General features: G+C 44.2%; 1 protein-coding gene across 1 annotated transcript in view; it reads right to left on the reverse strand.

The window, feature by feature from the left end:
* Positions 1-1,455: 1,455 nt before the first annotated feature.
* The window catches only part of Ankrd55 (ankyrin repeat domain 55), a 99,777-nt gene continuing 80,882 nt past the window's right edge, over positions 1,456-20,350 (reverse strand). The window contains exons 10-12 of the mRNA XM_013125432.3: positions 16,584-17,245; positions 4,176-4,268; positions 1,456-1,981 (exon numbers count right to left, since the gene is read on the reverse strand). Coding sequence (XP_012980886.1) covers positions 1,860-1,981; positions 4,176-4,268; positions 16,584-17,245 — 877 coding nt within the window. The 3' untranslated portion in view covers positions 1,456-1,859. The remainder of the gene's footprint in view (positions 1,982-4,175; positions 4,269-16,583; positions 17,246-20,350) is intronic.

The raw sequence follows: 20,350 nt of genomic DNA on the forward strand, positions 1-20,350 counted from the left end.
CTCCAGTCGTGTTTGGTTCTACCCCAGGTCTCTGAGCCATCCAGGCTCTGGGTTCTGGCACTCCAGGCTGTGGTAGGGGTGGGCTCACTCTTGTGGCATGGGTCTCAGGCTAGACCAGTTTTTGGTTGGCCACTCCCACAATCTCTGTACCACCCTTACCCCAGCACATCCCATAGGCAGGACAGACCAGGTCAAAGCTTGTATGGCTGGGTTGGTGTCCCAATCCTTTCACTGGAAGTCTTGCATGGTCACAGGAGACAGCCTGTTCAACAGGCTGTATACCTCCACTATTGCTAGGAGTCTTAGCTGGGGTCATCCTTGTGGATTCCTGGGAGTACCCCTAATACCAGATTTCTATCTGACCCTGAAATGCTCCCCCTTTTCAGTCACCTCTTTCTGTATTCTCTCTGTCCCCCCCCACCTGATCCCTCATGTTCCCATCCCCACCTGCCCCCTGTATACCCATGAGATTTCTTCTATTTCATCTTCCCAGGGAGCTCCATGTGTTCCCCCTGAGGCCTGCCCCTTTCTGAACATAAAACAAAGGAGGAGTGGATAGGGGGAGGGGAGGCAGGGGAGTGGGAATGGGAGGAGAGGAGGGAGGGGAAAGTGTGGTTGGGATGTAAAATAGATAATCTGTCCGTGAGACAGGGGACTTGCTTCAGCTTCTGCTCAGTGTGGGAAGTTGAGCCGTCTGCTTTCTCTTTCACAGCCACAAGGACAGCCATCACAGACTGGATGGGCTCGATCTCGTCACTTCTTACCAAGCCTGACATGGATAACTTCCTTTCTGCACCTCTACTCCCTTCCAGGGGTGGGGGGCAGGGAGTCAAAGTCTGAGGGTCTACATTGCCTCCTGTAACAGGCCACGAAGGCTGCTCTGTATGAGGACAGCAGAGTCTATTCTCACTACAGAGTACCCCCAAGTGTTACACTTGACACTTTTCCAAAACCTGCGAACCCAGCGATAACATGGGGTGATTGTCCCTAAGTGACTTTGGCAAGGCCTCCAGCCAAAGTCAAGCCAAACAGCTCACCCCCTTCTCAGGGAAAGAGGTAGTCTTCCAGAACTTTGCTAAGTCTCAACTTTGGGAAGGCCTTGGAAGGCAGAACAGAAAATTTTTAACATGTAGACTATTTGAAGGATGGGTGGGAAATTTTATCAGGCCAGGAAGCACACACGCTCCCATGATCCTTCCTATTATTGGAGTGTCAGATGTAGCTGAAAACAACAGAAGGTGGAAAGAATTAAATACCAGAGTCAGGCATAAATGCTGTCAGGTGACTTGGGCATTACCAAGACCTGGCAATATTAGAAAATATTTTGCAAGAGATTGTGTGTTTCAAAGCCGCCCACTGTGACTATGATAAGGATTTAGTACTGAATTTTCAGTTGTTTTTGGGCCCAGGTAGGATGGAAATAAATGTGAAGAAAAAGCCTAGGGTTTACTTTTCTTATATATACATGTATTTTATTCAGCAAAGCATACACTTAAAAATACATAAAATCATCTAACAAGCAAAAAAAAAAAAAAAGAACAGACAAAACAACAAACATGCCACCAACATGAAGGAAATGTACGAAATCTTCCTGCCAGTAATGTATTTTGTTTTGGAATTACAGTGTGTAGGGGGCTCACAGGAACTCATAGACTTGGTAATGTTTGCACACCTAAAGATTCTAAGTTCATATTCAGGAAGTATATTTATTTGAAATAGGGAATCTTGAATTATAAAACCGTGAATGGCTTGTAGAACACAGCTTACTAAATTAAGACTTTGTTCATATAAACTAGAGTAATCTCACCCTTGGAGAGTTGAAAAATATATGTCTTCTAGATTTCCATGGAGAGCGGCAATTAGTTTTCATCATGGGTGGGACTGGCAGATGGCTTGCTCTCTTCGGCTGGTGGGCCGCGTCCCCGCTGGCTTGGAATCGCTGGGAGCACTCGATTTGCTCTCAGGGGTTCTCCAGATAGAACTGGGGTTGGGAAAAGAACAGGGGGTAGAATGAGAGACATTGGAGATTTGCTTCTTCCAGAGGCTACTATGGGATGGTGCCAGAGAGCCCTGTGATTTCTCAAGGCGTGGGAGCACTCTAAGAACCCGTGTCGGTGGGAGCTGGACGAATGAGCAAAGCTGTGTGCTCATATCTAATCAGGCTTGCTACAGGTCAGGGATTTGAAAAATGCACAAATACAGGATTGCAACAGCTCCAGTTCCACGTGATCTGGCTGTGCGTGCCTGGCGGCCCAGTTCTCAGGGCCGGAACAGCTGAGCACACAGCTCTGAACAAGCCTGGAGGCATTTGCTTTCATGCAAACCTCCAAAGACTCTCAGGTTTCTTTTAGGAAGAGTGCAGCTTGTCCAATTTCTACTGCATTCAGCAGAATTGATTAGAGACCTTGGTCTTGTCCGGAATTTAATTGTGAAGGCCTCTCTTGCTTTACCAGGCCACTTTCAAGGCCAAAGGAGCTGATTAAGAGTGAGTGCTGGCTGGAGGTTCCCCCAGTGAGAAAAATCAACACCACTCAGAACCCTCACTTCCCACAAATCAGTAAGGCAGAGGACCAGGCTGTCAAGAAGGAATCCTGGCTTTCTACTTCTAACTCTCTGACTTTGGACCAATGGTATCGGCTCTGAATTTACGTCACTTTGGTTGTGAGCCTAGCCTTTAACGGCTGAGCCATCTCTCCAGCCCTTTACGTCACTTTGAAAAGCTGACATTGTACCGTGACCCTGTAACTCACTGCTTTGACTTAGAGCCCTAGAACTCTTGGTTGGTCCCATTCAAACTATCACCGATGGGAGAAAGGGCACCTTGACTACTTATTCAGTGTAAATAAATATGATAAGTATCTTAGGCATGTAAGTACAGTGTCTGATTTAATCCTATGACAGTCTCATCATGCTGCAGTTATAGAGGGGAAAGGGTTAGGAACTTGTCTGGAATTGTTAGGCCAGCTCCCAAATGATCTAACTCACAGTTAAGTGCAAAGGGGTTTGTGTGTGCGTGTCTGTGTGTGTGTGTGTGTGTGTGTGTGTGTGTGTGTGTTAATCAGGGTAGGATTGTGTATAAAAAGAAACTAAATTGGCTTGTTTCTTAAGACAGCTGATTATCTTTTACAGTTTGTTTTTTAAGATAGTATCTGTATCGCTCAGGCTGTACTTGAACTAGCTATGTAACATAGGCTGGCATCACATTCTGTCTTCTTGCTTCAGCCTTTTGAGCACTAACCACTGCAGGCATGAGGTACTATGCTGGCTTTGGCCCTGGTTGTGCTAGCTACTACCTAAGTGATGCTGGGAAAGCCCTTTCTGAACTTAGTTTTCCTGCCTGTCTAATAGGAATGGTGATAAAGCCTGCCTCCTAATACGGATGTAAGGATATATAAACTCATAACTCCAGGTGTTGTGCCCCCTATAGTAAGTATACCAGGTGATATTGGGCCCATTCTGTTAGAAGATTTCTTGTTTAAGAGAGTGCGTTTTACATTATGAGAGTTTTACCTAAAATATTGTGACTATAAATAAATAAAGCTAACTAAAGAAAACAAAAGAAACTAGGTGTGCTGGAATAGACTGGTAATCCTACATTTGGGAGACTGAAGTAGTAGAATTTCGGTGCAGGTTGGGCTATACAGTGAGACTGTGTCTCAAACAAGACAGAACCAAGCCAAACAAGTCAAGTACTTCCTTTCTGCTTAGGAATGTTTACTCTGCAAGCAAATAATTTCTGGGGCCCACACAGCAAAGAAATCAAACATATTCAGACCACTCCCCCTTTCTGAGACTTGTCTCAGGCAGCATAAGCCAGCCTCAAATTCACTCCATCATTATCCATCCAAGATTAAACTTGAACTTCTGATCCTCCCAAGTGCTGGCATTAAAGCCATGCCCCAACATCTCCAGCTTAAAGTACATTCTTAAAGACATTAAATAATACGTAGCTAAATAAACTTCTGCTATTGTGTTTGTATTTCAAAATAATTCCCTGAGAGAAGAAAGGCATTACAAATTTCAAGGGCCTTTTAGGAATTTTCTCTGTCCACAAGTATTGGCACCTGCCATTCTTTTGAAAAATAAAAAGAAAATGAAATGCTGCTGAGAGTTTGTCTAGACGTGTTAATGCTTGTGGAGGAAGCTGGGGATGGGGTGGGGTTGCGAGTACTTACATTTTTGGTCTGGCAGAGGTGCCAGGCTGTTCCGAGTGAAAGGGATATCCCTTAATTTAGGTCTGTTTGGGGAGAGATGCTGAAGAGTTTGTCCTGGGAAACAAACACATTCGTATCAATCATTTGAGACTTAACCAAAAGCAAATTATGAAGTCCAACAGACAAGAGGGTCATAAAAGTTGTTGAAGATCCAGTAAAGTAACAGACACACTGGCAATAATAATGGCCACACTCTATTACATGACACTCACTTTAAAACAATTTAGTGTGTGTTGGCAGACTCATGTGAGTGCAGAGTTCAGCCTTTTGAGCACCAGCATCACAGGCATGGTTTAGCCTCTGGCTTTGCTCCAGACTGTGCTACATGTCACCTAACTAATCTTTCCACCATGTAAAAATCTTTCCAACACCATCCCAGGGCTAGAACTCAGCTCAGAAGACTTGGTGACAAAGCACCCTTACCCATTGGTCACATCCAGAAGTCATTTTTCAATTGAACTAATTTAAATAAAATGTCATAAGCAAGAATCAGTGCCTCTAAAGAGTTAAACTTACAAAATTTAAGGTTGGGAAAATGCCAATCATGCCTGTTAGCACTATCACCTATCTCGGCATCTCTACTGAGTGAGTGATGACTAGAGTATCATTTTCCCTAGAACAGTGTTTCTCAATCTCTGCTGCACAGACCATGAGTTGGGCTTCGGTTAAAGTTAGTGCTGTCTCGGCCACACCCTGTTGCGGGATATTTGATCACACCTTGAACCCCGAGATTGCGTTAATGAAATAAAACCAACCACGGGGCAAGAGGAGGAGCCCGCAACTAGTTGACAGGAAGTAATCACAGAGAGTCAGAGGGAGTCAGGAAAATAGACAGAGAGATGCGCAGGAAGGAGGAGGGAGGGACTCTGAGTTTGGCGGCCCTTTTCGTTTGGGACAGAAGAAGAGAAACTCTTTTTTCTGGGATGTCCGCTAAGGAGGAAGGCCAGCTGGTTGCTCCTCAGCCTCTCTGAGCAGCAGGTTTCCACCCCAGCATCTGACTCCTTAGTTTTCATTGGTAAAATGGTAAGATTGAGATTTAGTTTAAAAACAACACCCCAAGTGGATTAAATCAGAATCTTTGCAGGTGGAGCATCAGACTTTCACCAGTGACTCAAATGTGCAGTCAGAATTTAACACGACCTACAGAGGAAACTGGGTGTTGCATTCGGGAAATGGCTTGTCTGTTTTTGCCTCTTATTTGTTTGTTTCTTTGCTTGCTTATTTATTTTGGAGACAGGGTCTCTGTTATGCATCTCTGACTGTCCTGGAACTCGATATGTAGACCACGCTTCCCTCAAACTTAACCAGAGATCTGCCCTATTCTGCATTTCCAAGTGCTGGGATTAAAGCCTGGCAAGAAATGGCTTAGTTTTAACTTTGACTCTGGGCTTTGGTGTGCTCGAGCAATGTGTGCATGAGAACCTAGTTTTCAGAGCAGATGGTTACACTGTTGGCACTTTCGAAAGCTTTTAAGGACACCTTGGCGCTCTGTCTGTGGCCATCAAGTGGCAATATTTACACCACAGAAATTAACAAGCTCTGACTTTTGAAGGCCACTTGTTAAAAATTCAGCACATTGCTGATCTCAAGAGTTGGATTGTCCAGCTATCGGAAAGCACAAGGATATGTAGGAGTTATTTTTAAGGGGGGGGGGGTAGAGTGGCTGGAAGGAAGGTGTTGCCCTTCAGAGTGTCTGCAGCTCTTGCTGAGGCTAACCTGGGCTTCCTAGTACCCACATGACAGTTCACAACTGTTTGCAACTCCGGGTCCAGCATCTTCTTTGGGTCATTCTGGGCACTGTACATGTGTGATACACACACATGCAGGCATACACGTATACACAGGAGAAAAGTTAGGGGCTGGAGAGATGGCTCAGCAGTTAACAGCACTGGCTGTTCTTCCAGAGGACACAGGTTCAATTCCCAGCACCACATGGTGTGGCTCACAACTGGCTATAACTCCAGTTCCAGGGGATGCAATACCCTCTTCTGGCCTCCCTGGACATCAGTCACACATGTGGTACACAGACATACACGCTGGCAAAACACCCATACGTATAAAAAATAAAAGTGAAAACATGTCCATTAAAAAGTTCCTGAAGTCCGTTTTAAGCTCTGTTGGAGGAAAATGGTGAGCAAGAATTCCAATTTGACACCAGGCAAGATTAGCTTCTTTTCCTGCTTCACCATGCTCTCTCTGGGTGATCTTGCTTGAGTGACATAACATCTTTAAGCCCCAACTTCCATAAAGTGATGAAAATAGTTGCATCTGTCTTTCCAATTGTGCTGAGGCTGAATTGGAGAATACATGGTCAGCTTTTAGCTTACAGTAGTTGTAACATACATTCTCCCTGCCAGTCTGGTCCCAGAGTTGCATCAGTTCCAAATGAACACCAAGGACACTATATTAATTATGAAGCTGTTGGCCGTTTACTATGATTTCTTAATGGCTATCTCTGATTTAATTATTAACCCATAATTACTAATATATATTTGTATAAAGATTTATATTTCCGAGGATGCCATCCTGACATGTCCTCTCCTCCTGGGATCACATGGCAACTCCTACTCTTTACTACATTTCCCAGAATCCTCCTTGATTCCTAGTCCCACCTATCTTGCTTCCCTATTGGCCAACAGTTCTTTATTTATCAACCAATAAGACAACATATACACAGAAGAACTTTCCCCATCAAGCAGTGGTTCTCAACCTGGATCATGACCTCCTAAGGAGGGAGGTGGTTGAATGACCCTTTATGGGGGGGGGCCAATATCCTGCATAGCAGATATTTTACATTACAATTTATAACAGTAACAAAATTATAGTTATGAAGTAGCAAGGAAATAATTCTATGGTTAAAGTCACCACGATATGAGGAACTATATAAAAGGGTCGCAGCATCAGCAAGGTTGAGAACCACTGGTTTACAGGATAAAGTACTCAATCAACCTTAGCAGAAACAAAGCAAACAGCATCAAAACCAACCCCTCCCCCCCTGCACACACAAAAAAATTATCTTTTGCCTGGTAGTCTAATAAGGAACCTGACTGTAGCAAAGTTCACTGAGCTCAAGACTTTTGTTTGGACAAAGCAATCTGTAGAATAGGTCAGGGGAGCATGAGCCAAGATCTCATCTACTTCCAAGGGTATACTATGCATGGCCATCACCTAAGCAGTGCCACATGACAGAGACTGCTTGAAGATTTGTTTCTGTGGTTGACACTTTGCCATTACATTTATTCCTTTAGCCTTGAAAGCAAAATAGCCCCAGGATCCATTATTTAGAGAGGAAACGTTCTTAAGTAGTAGTATTTTAAGTCCCCAATGGGGTCACGGTTGAGAAAAAAGTCATGACTAAATACAGCTGTTACGGATGCTGTTTGCTAAGCAGCCATTGTTTCTGGGACTGAGCAAACTGCTGTAGGCATGGTCTCATTCCGTCTCCATAACTATTATCTTCCTTATTTGGCAAACAAGGACCTTGAGGTTTGGAGGAATTTTAAATATGTTCGAGGTCACTTTCTGGGAAAGGGCAGAACCCAGGCTCCAGACTAACTGTATCTGACCTTAAAACTCACATTCTCCTGTCTCCCTTGGCATCAAAGAAATATTGTTTGTATGGGAGAATGGAAGGTTCCATGTTGGCCCTCTGCTTTGTTCTGAGGGTCAGTATGGATCTGTGCACAGCCCAAAGCTCTCTTATTGGTATCTTAGGAACCTTCAGGGAGCGCATTCCATGAGGGACAAGTAATAAAGTTAGTAGCTACCTGTTTTGTTTAGAGCTCACTTACTCCAGACCTAGTCTGTGTTTACACAGGATCCTGATGTCCCTCAGGATGTGACACTATGTCAAATCACCTCAGTAGAAAGGAGGGTTTGCATTAGTCACTCTTGTGTGTCTGTGCACAATGTTTCAGAGGACATTTCAGACCTAAGCCCTATGAAAGAGATGGTCTCGAATCCTGTAGGCCTCTATTGTGTGTCTGTCCATTCCTATCCATCTCTGAGACTTAGGCAGGTGAGCTAACTTCTGAGAGTCTCAAGTGCTTTGTCTAGAAAGTGGGAAATGGGCATAAAATTCTCTCTTCCAGTGTCACTGATGGAAAGTGCTCAATAAGCAGGAGCCACTGTTTATAATGTGTCACTGTGTCCTTCGAAGAGAAGATGCATTTTGACCTAAGACCCTGAGAAAGGGTCTCCTATGTAGCCCAGGCTGGCCTCCAACTAAATTCAGTGCTGGAATTACAGGTGTGTACTACTGTGCCCATCTTGAGCTGGCTCTTAAAAATATTGTACGAATCAATCAAACATAGTAGATAGAAGCTAAAATAATACAGGCTGAGGTGTCACACAACGGGAAGGTGGCAGGTTTTCAAGGAACTGAGAGCTAGTCAGGAACTGCTGAGGTGTATGTGTTGGGACTTTGAGATGGGAGGTTCACTGAGAGTGAGAAGCAGGCTAGTCTACCCTGTGAGGGCTGTGTTTACCTAGGTCAGGAATCTGGCTTTTGTCCTGGAAAGGCTGAAGTTGGGTTTAAATGCAGGGGTCACTGGTGCTGACCTACCTAGCCTGAAGAGTGCATTGTTGCTGGGATAATCTAGAAAGTTCTGGGGAAAGCTCTTTCTTGAGGGAAACAAGGAAGTGAGCTCTTTCTTTTCTTGGGATGGCCTGTAAATTACAGGCTAGCGGAAAACACCACAGACCTTTCTGTTCCATTTTCTCTGCATGCTGCTGGCAATGAATTAAGCTGAGGCACTCCAAATTCCAACTCATTAGGCTGAGTGTTCTTCCTCATCACTCATGCTACCCACTGACGGGTCCCAATAAACACCGAGCAATCCTTGCTAAAGCTGAATGTTTGGGCTTGCTGAGCAAGCACAGGAGAGCAGATGCCCGGAACTCAGACAGCTGCACCATTAGCTTCTATTAGTGTTGCTGAACCAAGGCAGAAGAGAAGGGAGATTCTAAGCTAAAAGGACCGTTCAACGAAAGCCAGTGCTACAGAACTATTCAAGTGCTTCACCACAGCAAGGTTTGCCATAAAAACCTGGAAGTTTCATGAAATTTCAACCTGCCCAAAATAACAACTTCAACCACTTCAGTGAGCCCTTTTGATTTTTAAGCAACATTTTGTTATATTTATGCATGTATGCCTCTGTCTCTCTGTCTATCATCTACCTACCTACCTATTATCTCTCTATTTATCTATCATCTACCTATTATCTATCTACCTACCTACCTACCTATCTACCTATTGCCTATCTATCTATCTCTCTCTCTCTCTCTATCTATCTATCTATCTATCTATCTATCTATCTATGTGTACTTGGGCCATGGCTTGTGTGTGGACATCAGGGGAAAACCTGTGGGAGTAGGTTCTCTCCTTCTACCGTGTGGCTTCCAGGGATTAAACTCGGGTCACTAAGCTCCTGTACCTTCTGAGCTTTCTCATTGGCCCATGCCATTTGAGCTTAAGGCAAAAAACTCAGTAGTTTTAAAAACAATATATCAAATGGTGTTAAGATATCCACAAAATAAAGTTCAGGATAGGGAAGCCTGTTCATTTGGGGCCAGCATAATTTATAAAGAAAATTATGATATAGAATTGGTAAGTATATCAATAAATTCAGTGTCAGTACTAGGATATTCCTGTACAGGAGTGCTGGGCTCAAGTTCTGATTGGAACATTACTGAGCAAATCATTTAACTTTTGTAGGTGATGTGAATTATGTCAAGAAAGGACCTTATGACATGAACATGTCACAACCCCCATGTCTTGATGGTCCTCTGACACTGTAGTACAGAAAGGCATTTCTTGCTTCGTTAAAGGTCTCTAGGCCTTTCAAAGAAGGAATTTCATGCAGATGCTTATTATAACTGTAGAAAAAGCTGGGCAAGAAAACACAAGCCCTAGACTGAGGCATTGTTCTGGCCATGGCTGGAGGGGTGATAGGAGGAGATGATGCTACCATGGCCCAGAAACTGAGTGGGAGTCACAGTACTGCACCACTTCTGATGTCTACTGCAACTCCCACAGGAAGCAGGGTTGCCATGGAGAACCATTGGGTTCCTACTCCTCTCCTTCTCCTCATCCTCTCTCTGTGCCTCCTCCTGGATGAAGTCAGCAGGCAAAGAGCCTGGGAAGCACAGCCCTAAGCCATAGAATGGAATAGAAGCGAGGCATGCACTTGGCACACTTCTCCTGCCTCCTTTTCCTTTCCTCTTTTTTGGGGGGGGGAGGGAGGGAGGGTTGCTGAGACAGGGTATCTCTTACCAAGGCCAGCCTTTGATTTGCTATGTAGCCAAGGATGATATTGAACTCCTTACCCTCATGTCTCCTCCCAAGTGATGGGATTATAGGCATGAGCTACCAAACCCAGACTGCCTGCTTTCTTCCTTCTTTTCTCCCTTTCTTTCTTTCCTCCTTCCTTTCTCCCTCCCTCCCTCCCTTCCTCCCTTCCTTCCTTCCTTCCTTCCTTCCTTCTTTCGGTCTCATCATTTAGCCTATGCTATATTAATAAGAAGCCTCAGCTTCCTGAGTAGCTGTGACTATACTCTAGGCATGCTACACACCTGGCTTAAACTCATTATTTTTAAAATACAGGTCATTGGTAGCTTGTTTCTAATGTGTACTGCTTAGCACAGGAACTAACCAACATCTATAAACAAGCTGGAGGCCAGGTACAATCTTACTCCTATAATCTAACACTTGGGAGCTAAGGCAGGAGGGTTACTATGAGTTCAAGGCCATGCTGAGCTTCAGAGTGGGACCTTGTCTTGACAAACAAAAGCAAATGAGCAATCCCCAAAACCAAAACAAACACACACAAAAACCAGATCAAAACTAAACAACACCAATACCAACAGCAAAACATATTTGATTAGTAATATCTGCCAGTCACTGTATTACTTTGTCCATACCAACTTAGTCCGTTTCCTTATGTGTCAGTGTGACAGAGTATGTGAGGGAAAGGGAGAGTGTGTGTGTGAGTAGGTTTGAGAGTATGAGTGTGTGAGAGTGTGTATGTGTGTGTGAGTGTATGTGAGAGTGTGTGTGTGTATGTGAGAATGTGTGAGTGTATGTGTAAGTGTGTGTCAGTGTATGTGTTCTGTGGAATAGTCCTTCTGTATACTTTGTGACTATATGTCGCTATGATTGGTTTAATAAACAAGCTGACTGGCCAATAGCTAAACAGAATAAAGTTAGGGAAAGCCAAACTGAGAATGATGGGATGAAGGACGGAATCTGGAGTTGCCAACCAGATAGATGTAGAGGGAGCATGTGTGTTCCATGATAACAAAGGTACCGCCATATGGCAGAGCATAAATAAAGAAGACTGGTTAACTGGTTAACTTAAAATGTAAGAGCCAGTTAGTAATAAGCTTGAGCTATCGGTCGAGCATTTATAATTAATACAGGCCTCAGTGCATTTGAGAGCAGCTACAGGACAGAAAACTCTGCCTACAGTATGTGTATGTGAGAGTGTGTGTGAGTGCATATGTATGTGAGTGTGTATGTGTGAGTGTGAAAGCGTGTATAAGTGTGTGGTATTAGTTATTTTACATATACATGCAAGTGCCTACACACTCGCAAAATCACACTTGATCACTTTTGCCTTATTCTTTGAGGCAGGCTCTCTCAATTAAACCCAGAGTTGGTTGATATGGCTAGTTTTCTTAGGGGGTTTGCTTTTGGGGATTCCTTGTTTCTGCCTTCCAAGGCTGCCACACCTACCTAGTATTTACATAATCCAAGCTTAGGCTTTCACACTTTCCTACCAAGCACTGGACCACCTCCCTAGTTTCCAACTCACTCAGTCCTAACAGCTACCAATGACCCATTGAGTTAGGGATTTTCTCCCACTTTGCAGATGAGAAATGCTATGGTCTGGGAATTAAAATGACCTCCAAAGGCTCATGCGTGGAAGACTTGGCTCTCCATGCAGCAGTGTGCAGCGACAGATTTTAGGAAGTGACTGCTCCTTTGAAGACTCACAATCCCACATGCTACAAGGATGTGATAGGAACTTAGGAGGTGAGATGGATTTCAAGGGAGTGGATCCTTGAAGCCAGCTGTGCCCCTAGAGACTATATCTTGACTTTAATCCCTTTTCCTTCTCTCTCTTCCCAGGCTTATCCATAAAGTTAGCTCATATCACCTAGTGTTATGCTGGGGGCTGGGATGGAGTGCTTGCTTACATTTAGGAGGCCCCGAGTTTAGCTGCATAATCATCTAGCAGTTCTATATCCCTTAAAAGTCACTATAGGCTAAAGACTCTTAGATTTGTGTTATCATGACTTAAATGGCTCCTAGCTATAACTAGCACGGATAAGTACTGGCTAAAATAATACAATCATTTTGCTATAAGCTCTGTTCAGATCTTCAGAATCCCTTAGTGACTTTCACCTCTTCTTTTCATTGTTCTGTCACTTGAGGACTTCACTGGTTTTACTTCTTGGGGGCCTGACCAAATCTCAAAGCAATTGTGTTTAATGCTATTTTGTTTAAATAATGTAGATGTTTTGGATAATACACTAGGCTGAATCCACTAGTTTCCTTCCCAACATCTACTCTCTTCTCCCTAAGAAGCAGAGATCAGATTTGGAGATGTAAAGAGTATACTTCCCAATCCTCTCTATAGATAGGTGTGAGTATGTGACACAGCTGGTCAGATGCAAGTGTGAGCCTTATGACAGAGGACTTCTGAGTGGGAGCCGGTTGAGCTGGGAGGCTTCCTTTCACCCTTCCCTCCTCCTGCTGAGTCAGCCTTGCACTGTGAAGTTACCTGGAGGGAGGGAGCTAGGGATTAGGCAGAGGGGCATGCAGACGAAAGGAAGCTGTGTCTCTAGTGATGGCATAGCCACCAAAAGTCTGGGCAATGCCTACATCAGACCTGCTGCATGTGAGAGTAAGATGGAGCTCTTGCTACACAGGCCACATTCTTTTGGCTGGGAGTTTATTAAAGGAGGCCTTAGCATTCTAAGTATATGTCTTTGGAAGCCCAGACCTCACCATTCAAGGACTCAAGAGCCATTATCAAAAGTAACAAGACGGATGTCTCTGACACTCTGTGGGAGAGCAGCATCCTGGTTTGACCATCTGATGAACGCAGCTGGCCTAGGCTTAGTTACAGCAGCCAACTCTCTGTACTTTGTGTCTCATACAAAGCTTCCAAGCCTCCCTCATCTCCAGTTGTTCTTTGATTTCATTGGAGACTTGCTGAAGATGGCCTTAAACTCACTATGGAGCAGAGGCTGGCACAAACTCCTGTTTCTTCTGCTTTGACCCAGCCCTCCAGTGCTAAAAGCATGTGTCATCACCCCGCTGTTAATTTGATTTTAATTGGCTTAAAAAATCAATATTGTTTTGGGCATGGTGTCTCATGCATCTAATCCCAAGACTTGAGAGGTTGAGGCAGGAGGATTGCTATGAGTTTAAGGCATACTCACCTTACACAGGAAATTCCAGGGTTATAAAAAGAGACTGTGTCTCACCACCAGTTTTGACAGTCATACAGATGAGCAGTGTGTTATTAGTCTCCCCTAGCATGACTTAGATAACATCTCTGATGTATAGGCCATGATGACTAACAGTTGCTTAGACTATTTTTCACGGATTTGAGGTGATTTTATAGAAATTACCAACTGCTCACTTGGGCTCATGCAGATGTCTGGTAGGGACCTTTTGAGGCAGGAAGGCAAAATTCCACCCTCAGATCATGCTCAAAATGCCATCCGGAACACGAGTCACCTCACCTCTGATTATCTTTCTCCCATGCCCTGGCCCATCGGCATCTATAGCCCATAAATAGTCTCAAACCCTGGTCCTGGGAGGTGATCTCAGGTTTGGGTCCCTGCATCTTTTCTTGGCCCTGTTGTCAATCAACTTTTTCTCTTTTGCAAACACTGATTTCAGCAATTTGGCAAACTTTGAAGAGGGTAGTATGCCTGTTTGGATAACAAGTGAAACACCACCTTCCTCTTTTTGAGGCAGGGTCTCACCAGACCTCGAACTTAGAATAAATACTCCTGCCTCAGTCTCCTGAGTGCTGCTATTAGAGGACTGTGCAGCTGGAAATGCTCTAACCCCTATGCTGTTGAACCAGCAAACAACCAACCGTGACTCTGACTTTCTGTTATAGGAGCTGAGCCCAACCCTTGTGCTACTGAACCCAATCACTTACATGAAACACGGAAAAAGAACAAGATCTCCAAGCTTTCAAAGGGTTCTATAAAGGAGGCATAGCTTGGCCAGGCCAGAACTAACTCCAATAGGAAGACCAAATTGTCAAAGGTGGTAGAACAATGTGCTTTCTTGTAACCCTTCGGCAGGAACACTCTAAACCATTCATGCCACTAGCCAAAGATTTCAGTGCTCTGTAGACGAGGCAAAATTTTAAGTGGTTCATCTCAGATATCAGCCAATAGCTCTCATGTGAACATCCATAGTTGTCCTGTGTTGAAGCACATAAATGCATATTTATGTACACGAGGAGAGCCACATTCTTCTTTAAAAGCTTCATGCATCAAGCATATGCCAATGATGGAGGAGTGCCCAGCATGCTGCACATGAGATAGGATGGTTGGGGCTGGAGGGTGTCTTAGTTAGGGTTTTATTACTGTGAAGAGACACGATGACCTCAGAAACTCTATGAAAGAAGACCTTTAATTGGGGCTGGCTTACAATTCAGAGGTTTAGTCCACTATTGCCATGGAAGGAAGCATGGCAGTGTGCAGGCAGACATGGTGCTGGAGAAGGAGCTGAGAGTTCTACAACTGGATCCAAAGGCAACAGGAAGAGAGCCTGACACTGGGCCTGGCTTGAGCATATGAAACCTCAAAGTCCACCCCCCAATGACACACTTCCTCCAACAAGGCCACACCTCCTAATGGTGCTATTGCCCGGTGACCAGGCATTCAAACACATGAGTCTATGGGGCCATTCCTGTTCAAACTACTACAAGGGTGACCTAGTTGGTAAGCTATCCTTCAATCACAAGGATCTGTGTTTCCCAGAATCCAGCAGAGCTGCTGGTGTGCTGCTGTAGTCTTAGGATCCCCATACTAGGAAGGCAGAGTCAGGAGAAGCCCTGGGGCTCACTGGCCAGCCAGTCTACTTAACTGGTAAACCTGGATCAATAAGAAAGCCTGTCTCAAACAAGTGGATGGTGTTCTTGAAGATGACATTCAAAACTGTCCCTTGACCACCTCAAGTTAAAAAATAGTAAGAAAAATCCCACATTCAAACAGAAACATGACCCTTCCATACTTAAAAAAAAATCTTAATTTTTCCTTTTTCAAACTTAGACAGAAATATGGGTTAAATAAATACATCATTTTCTCCCTTAACTTACTGTAAGGAAAAAACTACCTGAAGTATATTGATAGGGAGTAGGGATGCAAATAATTCTGAATTATGCTGGAAACAGTGGCACCCCAGTGTACCATAATTACTCAGAGCTAATCAGCTATTGCCACATGAGAAGGCTGGCTTCTATTTCTCAAGAGAAATTCAGCATCTTTCTTTAGATATGTGTATAGAATGTCAGGTTTTAAGTATTGGCAATTGATTCATCTAAAAGGAAACCAAGGCCCTATGTGAGTGAGCAGATTTGTCTCATAGCCTCAGAGGGCCTCACAGTCCTACATGAGTCATTTTTTAAAGTAAAAATAAGAGCTGGGCAAGATGGCACAAACTTACAATCCAGCACATTAAGGGGTAAAGGCAAAAAAATTAGGGGTCAAGGTTATCTTTAGCTACATAGTAAGTTCAATGCTAAAGCAAGCAGCAAAATAAATTGCTTAGTATGATGTGATATTTTATTCATAATGAGCATAATAATAATATAAATATACCATTACTATCATTTAATATGTAATATTTATGTGTATATAAAATGTAAGTTTTTGAAATTATTCTTTGAGAAAGGGCTTCACTATGTAGGTTTGGAGGAGACAACAAATCATAAATGTGCAAATGTCCCCTCTACACAGGCCCAAATAAGGCACTGTAATTTTCCTCACCAAAGGTGCTGGTGGGGTAGATCATGATTTGAAACACACAACTAGCCACAAGAAAATTAGCATCTCGGGAATAGGAGTGCCACACAACTCCAGTGAAGAACATTTTAAAGGAAACAGCAACACCCAACCACGCCCCCCCTTTTTTTTTTTTGAGAATACTCTTTTACTTCCCCACACTCAGGGAAAAGCTGAAAGTTTTCACTTCCCAGAAATCTTCAGGCTGTGGTTACATTTTATTGCCCTTGCCCTCAGGCTACTCACCTGGCAGTTACTAGCTTAACTCTACAAGAGACACTCCCTGTGTGAGGGAGGTCTTTGCAAAGGAGAAGAAAATAAGGCCATTACCTGATGAGGAGTTATGTAGATGAGGAAGATGAGGTGGCCCAGAGGGCTCCTGGTGACCAGGCTGGCCAGCAAATAGCCTGTCTAGTAACTTATCAGAGGAAGACACGGTCCAAGCCTTGCAGGAGAACACTTGATTAGTGTCACCCTTCCAGGGGTTATCTAGTGACCCCGGGCAGCCAGTCCTATTATTTAATAAGTCCTGTTCACTCCGACTTTTCTGAGAACGTTGGGTAGTATGCTGAGGACCAGAGCTCAGGCCAGCATGAGAAGTAGCTCCATGGGAGGCTGTCAGGAAGTTATTGCCCATGGTGATGGGTGGCAGACTCTGTGTTCTGATTGGTGGAAGCCCCTTCTGGGCCAGGGGTTTCCTTTCTGGCAAGAGATACTTTGAATTCTCTGAGGTCCTCTTCTTAAAGACAACCGTAGCCACCTGGTCACCAGGCTGATCTTGGCAGTTGGTATCCACGACACTGTCAAAGGTGGTGATGATGTCATTGACTTCTGAGGTGTCGTCCTTGTGTCTGTCCCTGCTGTGGTCTTTCTGATGGGCTCTCTGCTCCTCTTTCTTGTTCTTGCAGAAGAGTTGGTTGAGCACGTTGAATCGCCCTTCCTTCTTCTGGGGCCGGCTGTTCTGGGGAGGAAGAGGCCGAGCATGTTCTGCTCTAGAGGAACAGAAAAGAACAAGAATGCCATGCCAGGACAGGAAATGGGAAAGGGGAAGATACTGAAACCCCAAGCCCCGTTCCATCTGCTTGATTGGCCTGTCTGGCCAGGCTCATCCCCAGATGCCTGTAGTCTTCAAGCCAAAATTTAGCTTCCATTAACTTCTTGTAGAGATGGTACCTCAACACTCCTCTCTCTCTCTCTGAGATGAGGGTTGTATGTAACGTAACCTCAAACCATAATCTTTTTGCTTCAGCCTCCTGAGTGCTGGGCTACCCATATCTCTTGACTCCTCTCCCCCTTCCCTTGTAGTTCTTTGACAGTACTGTACGTGTATGAAACGTAACGCTACACGAGCATGTAGTAAATTTTAGTCATCTCACCCCAGCTCCCCTCTCTTTCACCTCCTCCCTCTCCCGCTGACTCATATTGACGTTAATTAGCATTTCTTGCGTGAGTGTGGGAGAGAAGATTTGACAGGAGCATAAGCACCTTATCATGGATATACAATGATAAGAAAATGGCATCCTAGCCTGGCAGCGGTGGTGCATGCCTTTAATACCAGCACTTGGGAGGCAGAGAGAAGGCAGATCTCAGCGAGTTCCAGGCTAGCCTGCTCTACAGAGCAAGTTCCAGGACAGCCAGGACTTTTGCACAGAGAAACCCTATCTAGAAAAACCAAAAAAAAGAAGAAGAAGAAGAAGAAGAAGAAGAAGAAGAAGAAGAAGAAGAAGAAGAAGAAGAAGAAGAAGAAGAAGAAGAAGAAGAAGAAGAAAACAAGATGGCATTCTATTCACTCAGCCAATAACTTCAGATAATTCTTTAGGAGGTCCCCTCCCCATCATGATGAAATATCGACAGGCCCAGTCTTGTACAGGTCTTATGCAGATAACCATAGCAGCAGTGAGTTCGTGAATTCGATGGCTGAGTGATGTCCAGAAGACATGTTTTGCTGCACATCTTTCCAACTTCTGGCTCTTTTGTTCCCTCTTTCTCTTTGTGATGTTCCTTGAGCCTTGGCGGGTGTGACACAGCCGTCCTATTTAGGACCCTGCACTCCACGATTGCTTATTTTTGGCTCTTTGACCACTCCATGGGTTTCTGCATTAACTTCCATAGGGGATATTTTCTCTCTTCTCCCTCTCTTTTCCTTTCCCCCTCCCCGTCCTCCCTCTTCTCCCTACATGTGGAGACCAGAGGTTGTTGTGTGTGTCAACCTTACTTACTTATTTAATCTTTGACATTATTTATTATTGTGTGTGAATAATAATTCTCTGCAAGACGCTGCAGCCCCCACTGACCCTTCTGCAATTAACCGACTAAAACTTCAGAGAGTGGGGAGGGTTTGGGATGTTATAAGTTCAGAGTCAATTTCCTCAGGCCATTTTCAGCCCTCTCAATAGCCATGTATTGTGCTCCTCCGACCAGTAGGTAAATCCTTTGGAATGAGCAAACTGATGCCAAACTCCCAGCAACCAAAAGGCTAAGGGTGCCAGATAGCACCTGAGAGCCGTAGCAGAAATTCCCTGATTCTGTTCTAACCTGCCTACCAAATGTTTCCACCAATGTGTCTGCAAGGTGCCTTGATTGACAACTTTCTTTGTTCTGTTTTTATAAAAAAAATCTTATCTTGGAACATGGACTTTGACGTAACCTAAATCTATGTTCCCAGGCCATTGACCACTCATATTTGGCTCCAGAGCAAACCATCTCTGATCCCTTTTGAGGAGAGAGTTGTGTTTCTGTGTTGACATTGTGTGGTATACGTAAGGGCAGATGCTTGCATGCTAGGGTATGTTTGTGGAGGTCAGAGGGCAACCCTGTGAATCTGGTTCTCTCCTCTGAACTCTATGTGGGCTCTGAGGATGGAACTCAGACGTAAGCTAAGCCTTCGAGGCAAGCCCCTTTACCTGCTGAACCATGTTTCTGAACCAACATTATTATGATTACTACTTGAGACAGAGTCTCTCAAGTAATCTGTGGCTTGCAGATTGACTGGCCAGCAAGCCACAAACACCCCTTGTCTCCATTTCCCTAGTGCTGGGATTACAGCTGTGGCTATTATGCCTGGCTTTTACATGGGTGCTGGGAATCAAAGTCAGGTCCTCATGTTTGTTGTGCAAGCATTTACTGGCTGAACCATCCCCTTGGCCTCCAGAGGCTATAGTCTTTCAATTACCTCACAACAATGTTTTCAATTATCAACTGATTAACCTGAAAATAGCTTAAAGCCTTCCCACTCTCTCATCTCTCAGTGACAGTCAACACTGGCACAGGCATTAAATGTAAGGTGTGAGTTCAGAGGCTAGGAGCTGCACAGGTAACTGGCTTTGTGTCTGCTCTGAGTGAGAGAGTCCAGGGCATCCAGCAGCACCGACATTACACACCCAGCATTTTGCCTGTTTTATGCTGTTTATTCTTTCTTTCACATCTAAAAACACCCTAAATATGGTTATGAAATAAAGGAAACAGGCAGAGAAGACTTAGTTTGAGTTCCAGTGGAAGAGGAAGTTGTGTGTGCCAGAGGTTGGGCGTGGCACATGTGAGCAATGCTCAACTTACAAGCAAGCTCAAATGAAAAAGTGTTCGTGGCAGCTGTTTGGCGGGCGTGCTCAAGCTGAGTTTCCCTGAGGCGTTGTTCTGTTCCAGTTCTTTGGAAACTCTGTGCTATTCTCTTTCGAAGCCACGGTCCAGTCAAAGTTTTCTGCATCAGGGATCAACTATGAAACTGGACCCATGTGCAGGCTGCCAAGAGGGAACCTGCAATATTACTCCTTGGATAGTGGATGTTTTCTCACTATGAATCTTTGTTCATATATATCTCCATTTATAGTTTTTTTGTTTTTTGTTTTTTCTTTTTTTGGTTTTTATGAGACAGGGTTTCTCTGTATTGTTTTGGAGGCTATCGGTCCAGCCTGGCCTCGAACTCACAGAGATCCACCTGCCTCTGCCTCCCGAGTGCTGGGATTAAAGGCGTGCGCCACCAATGCCTGGCCAATTTATAGTTTTTAATCATTAACACATTTTTATCTCTCTTTCAACATGGCGATCACGTGATCAATGAATGCCTTCCCAGAATGAGGGCTACCCAAGTTACTCAGGTA

This window comes from Mesocricetus auratus, unplaced genomic scaffold (genome assembly GCF_017639785.1).
Source record: "Mesocricetus auratus isolate SY011 unplaced genomic scaffold, BCM_Maur_2.0 Super-Scaffold_100020, whole genome shotgun sequence".
Classification (NCBI taxonomy): Eukaryota; Metazoa; Chordata; class Mammalia; order Rodentia; family Cricetidae; genus Mesocricetus; species Mesocricetus auratus.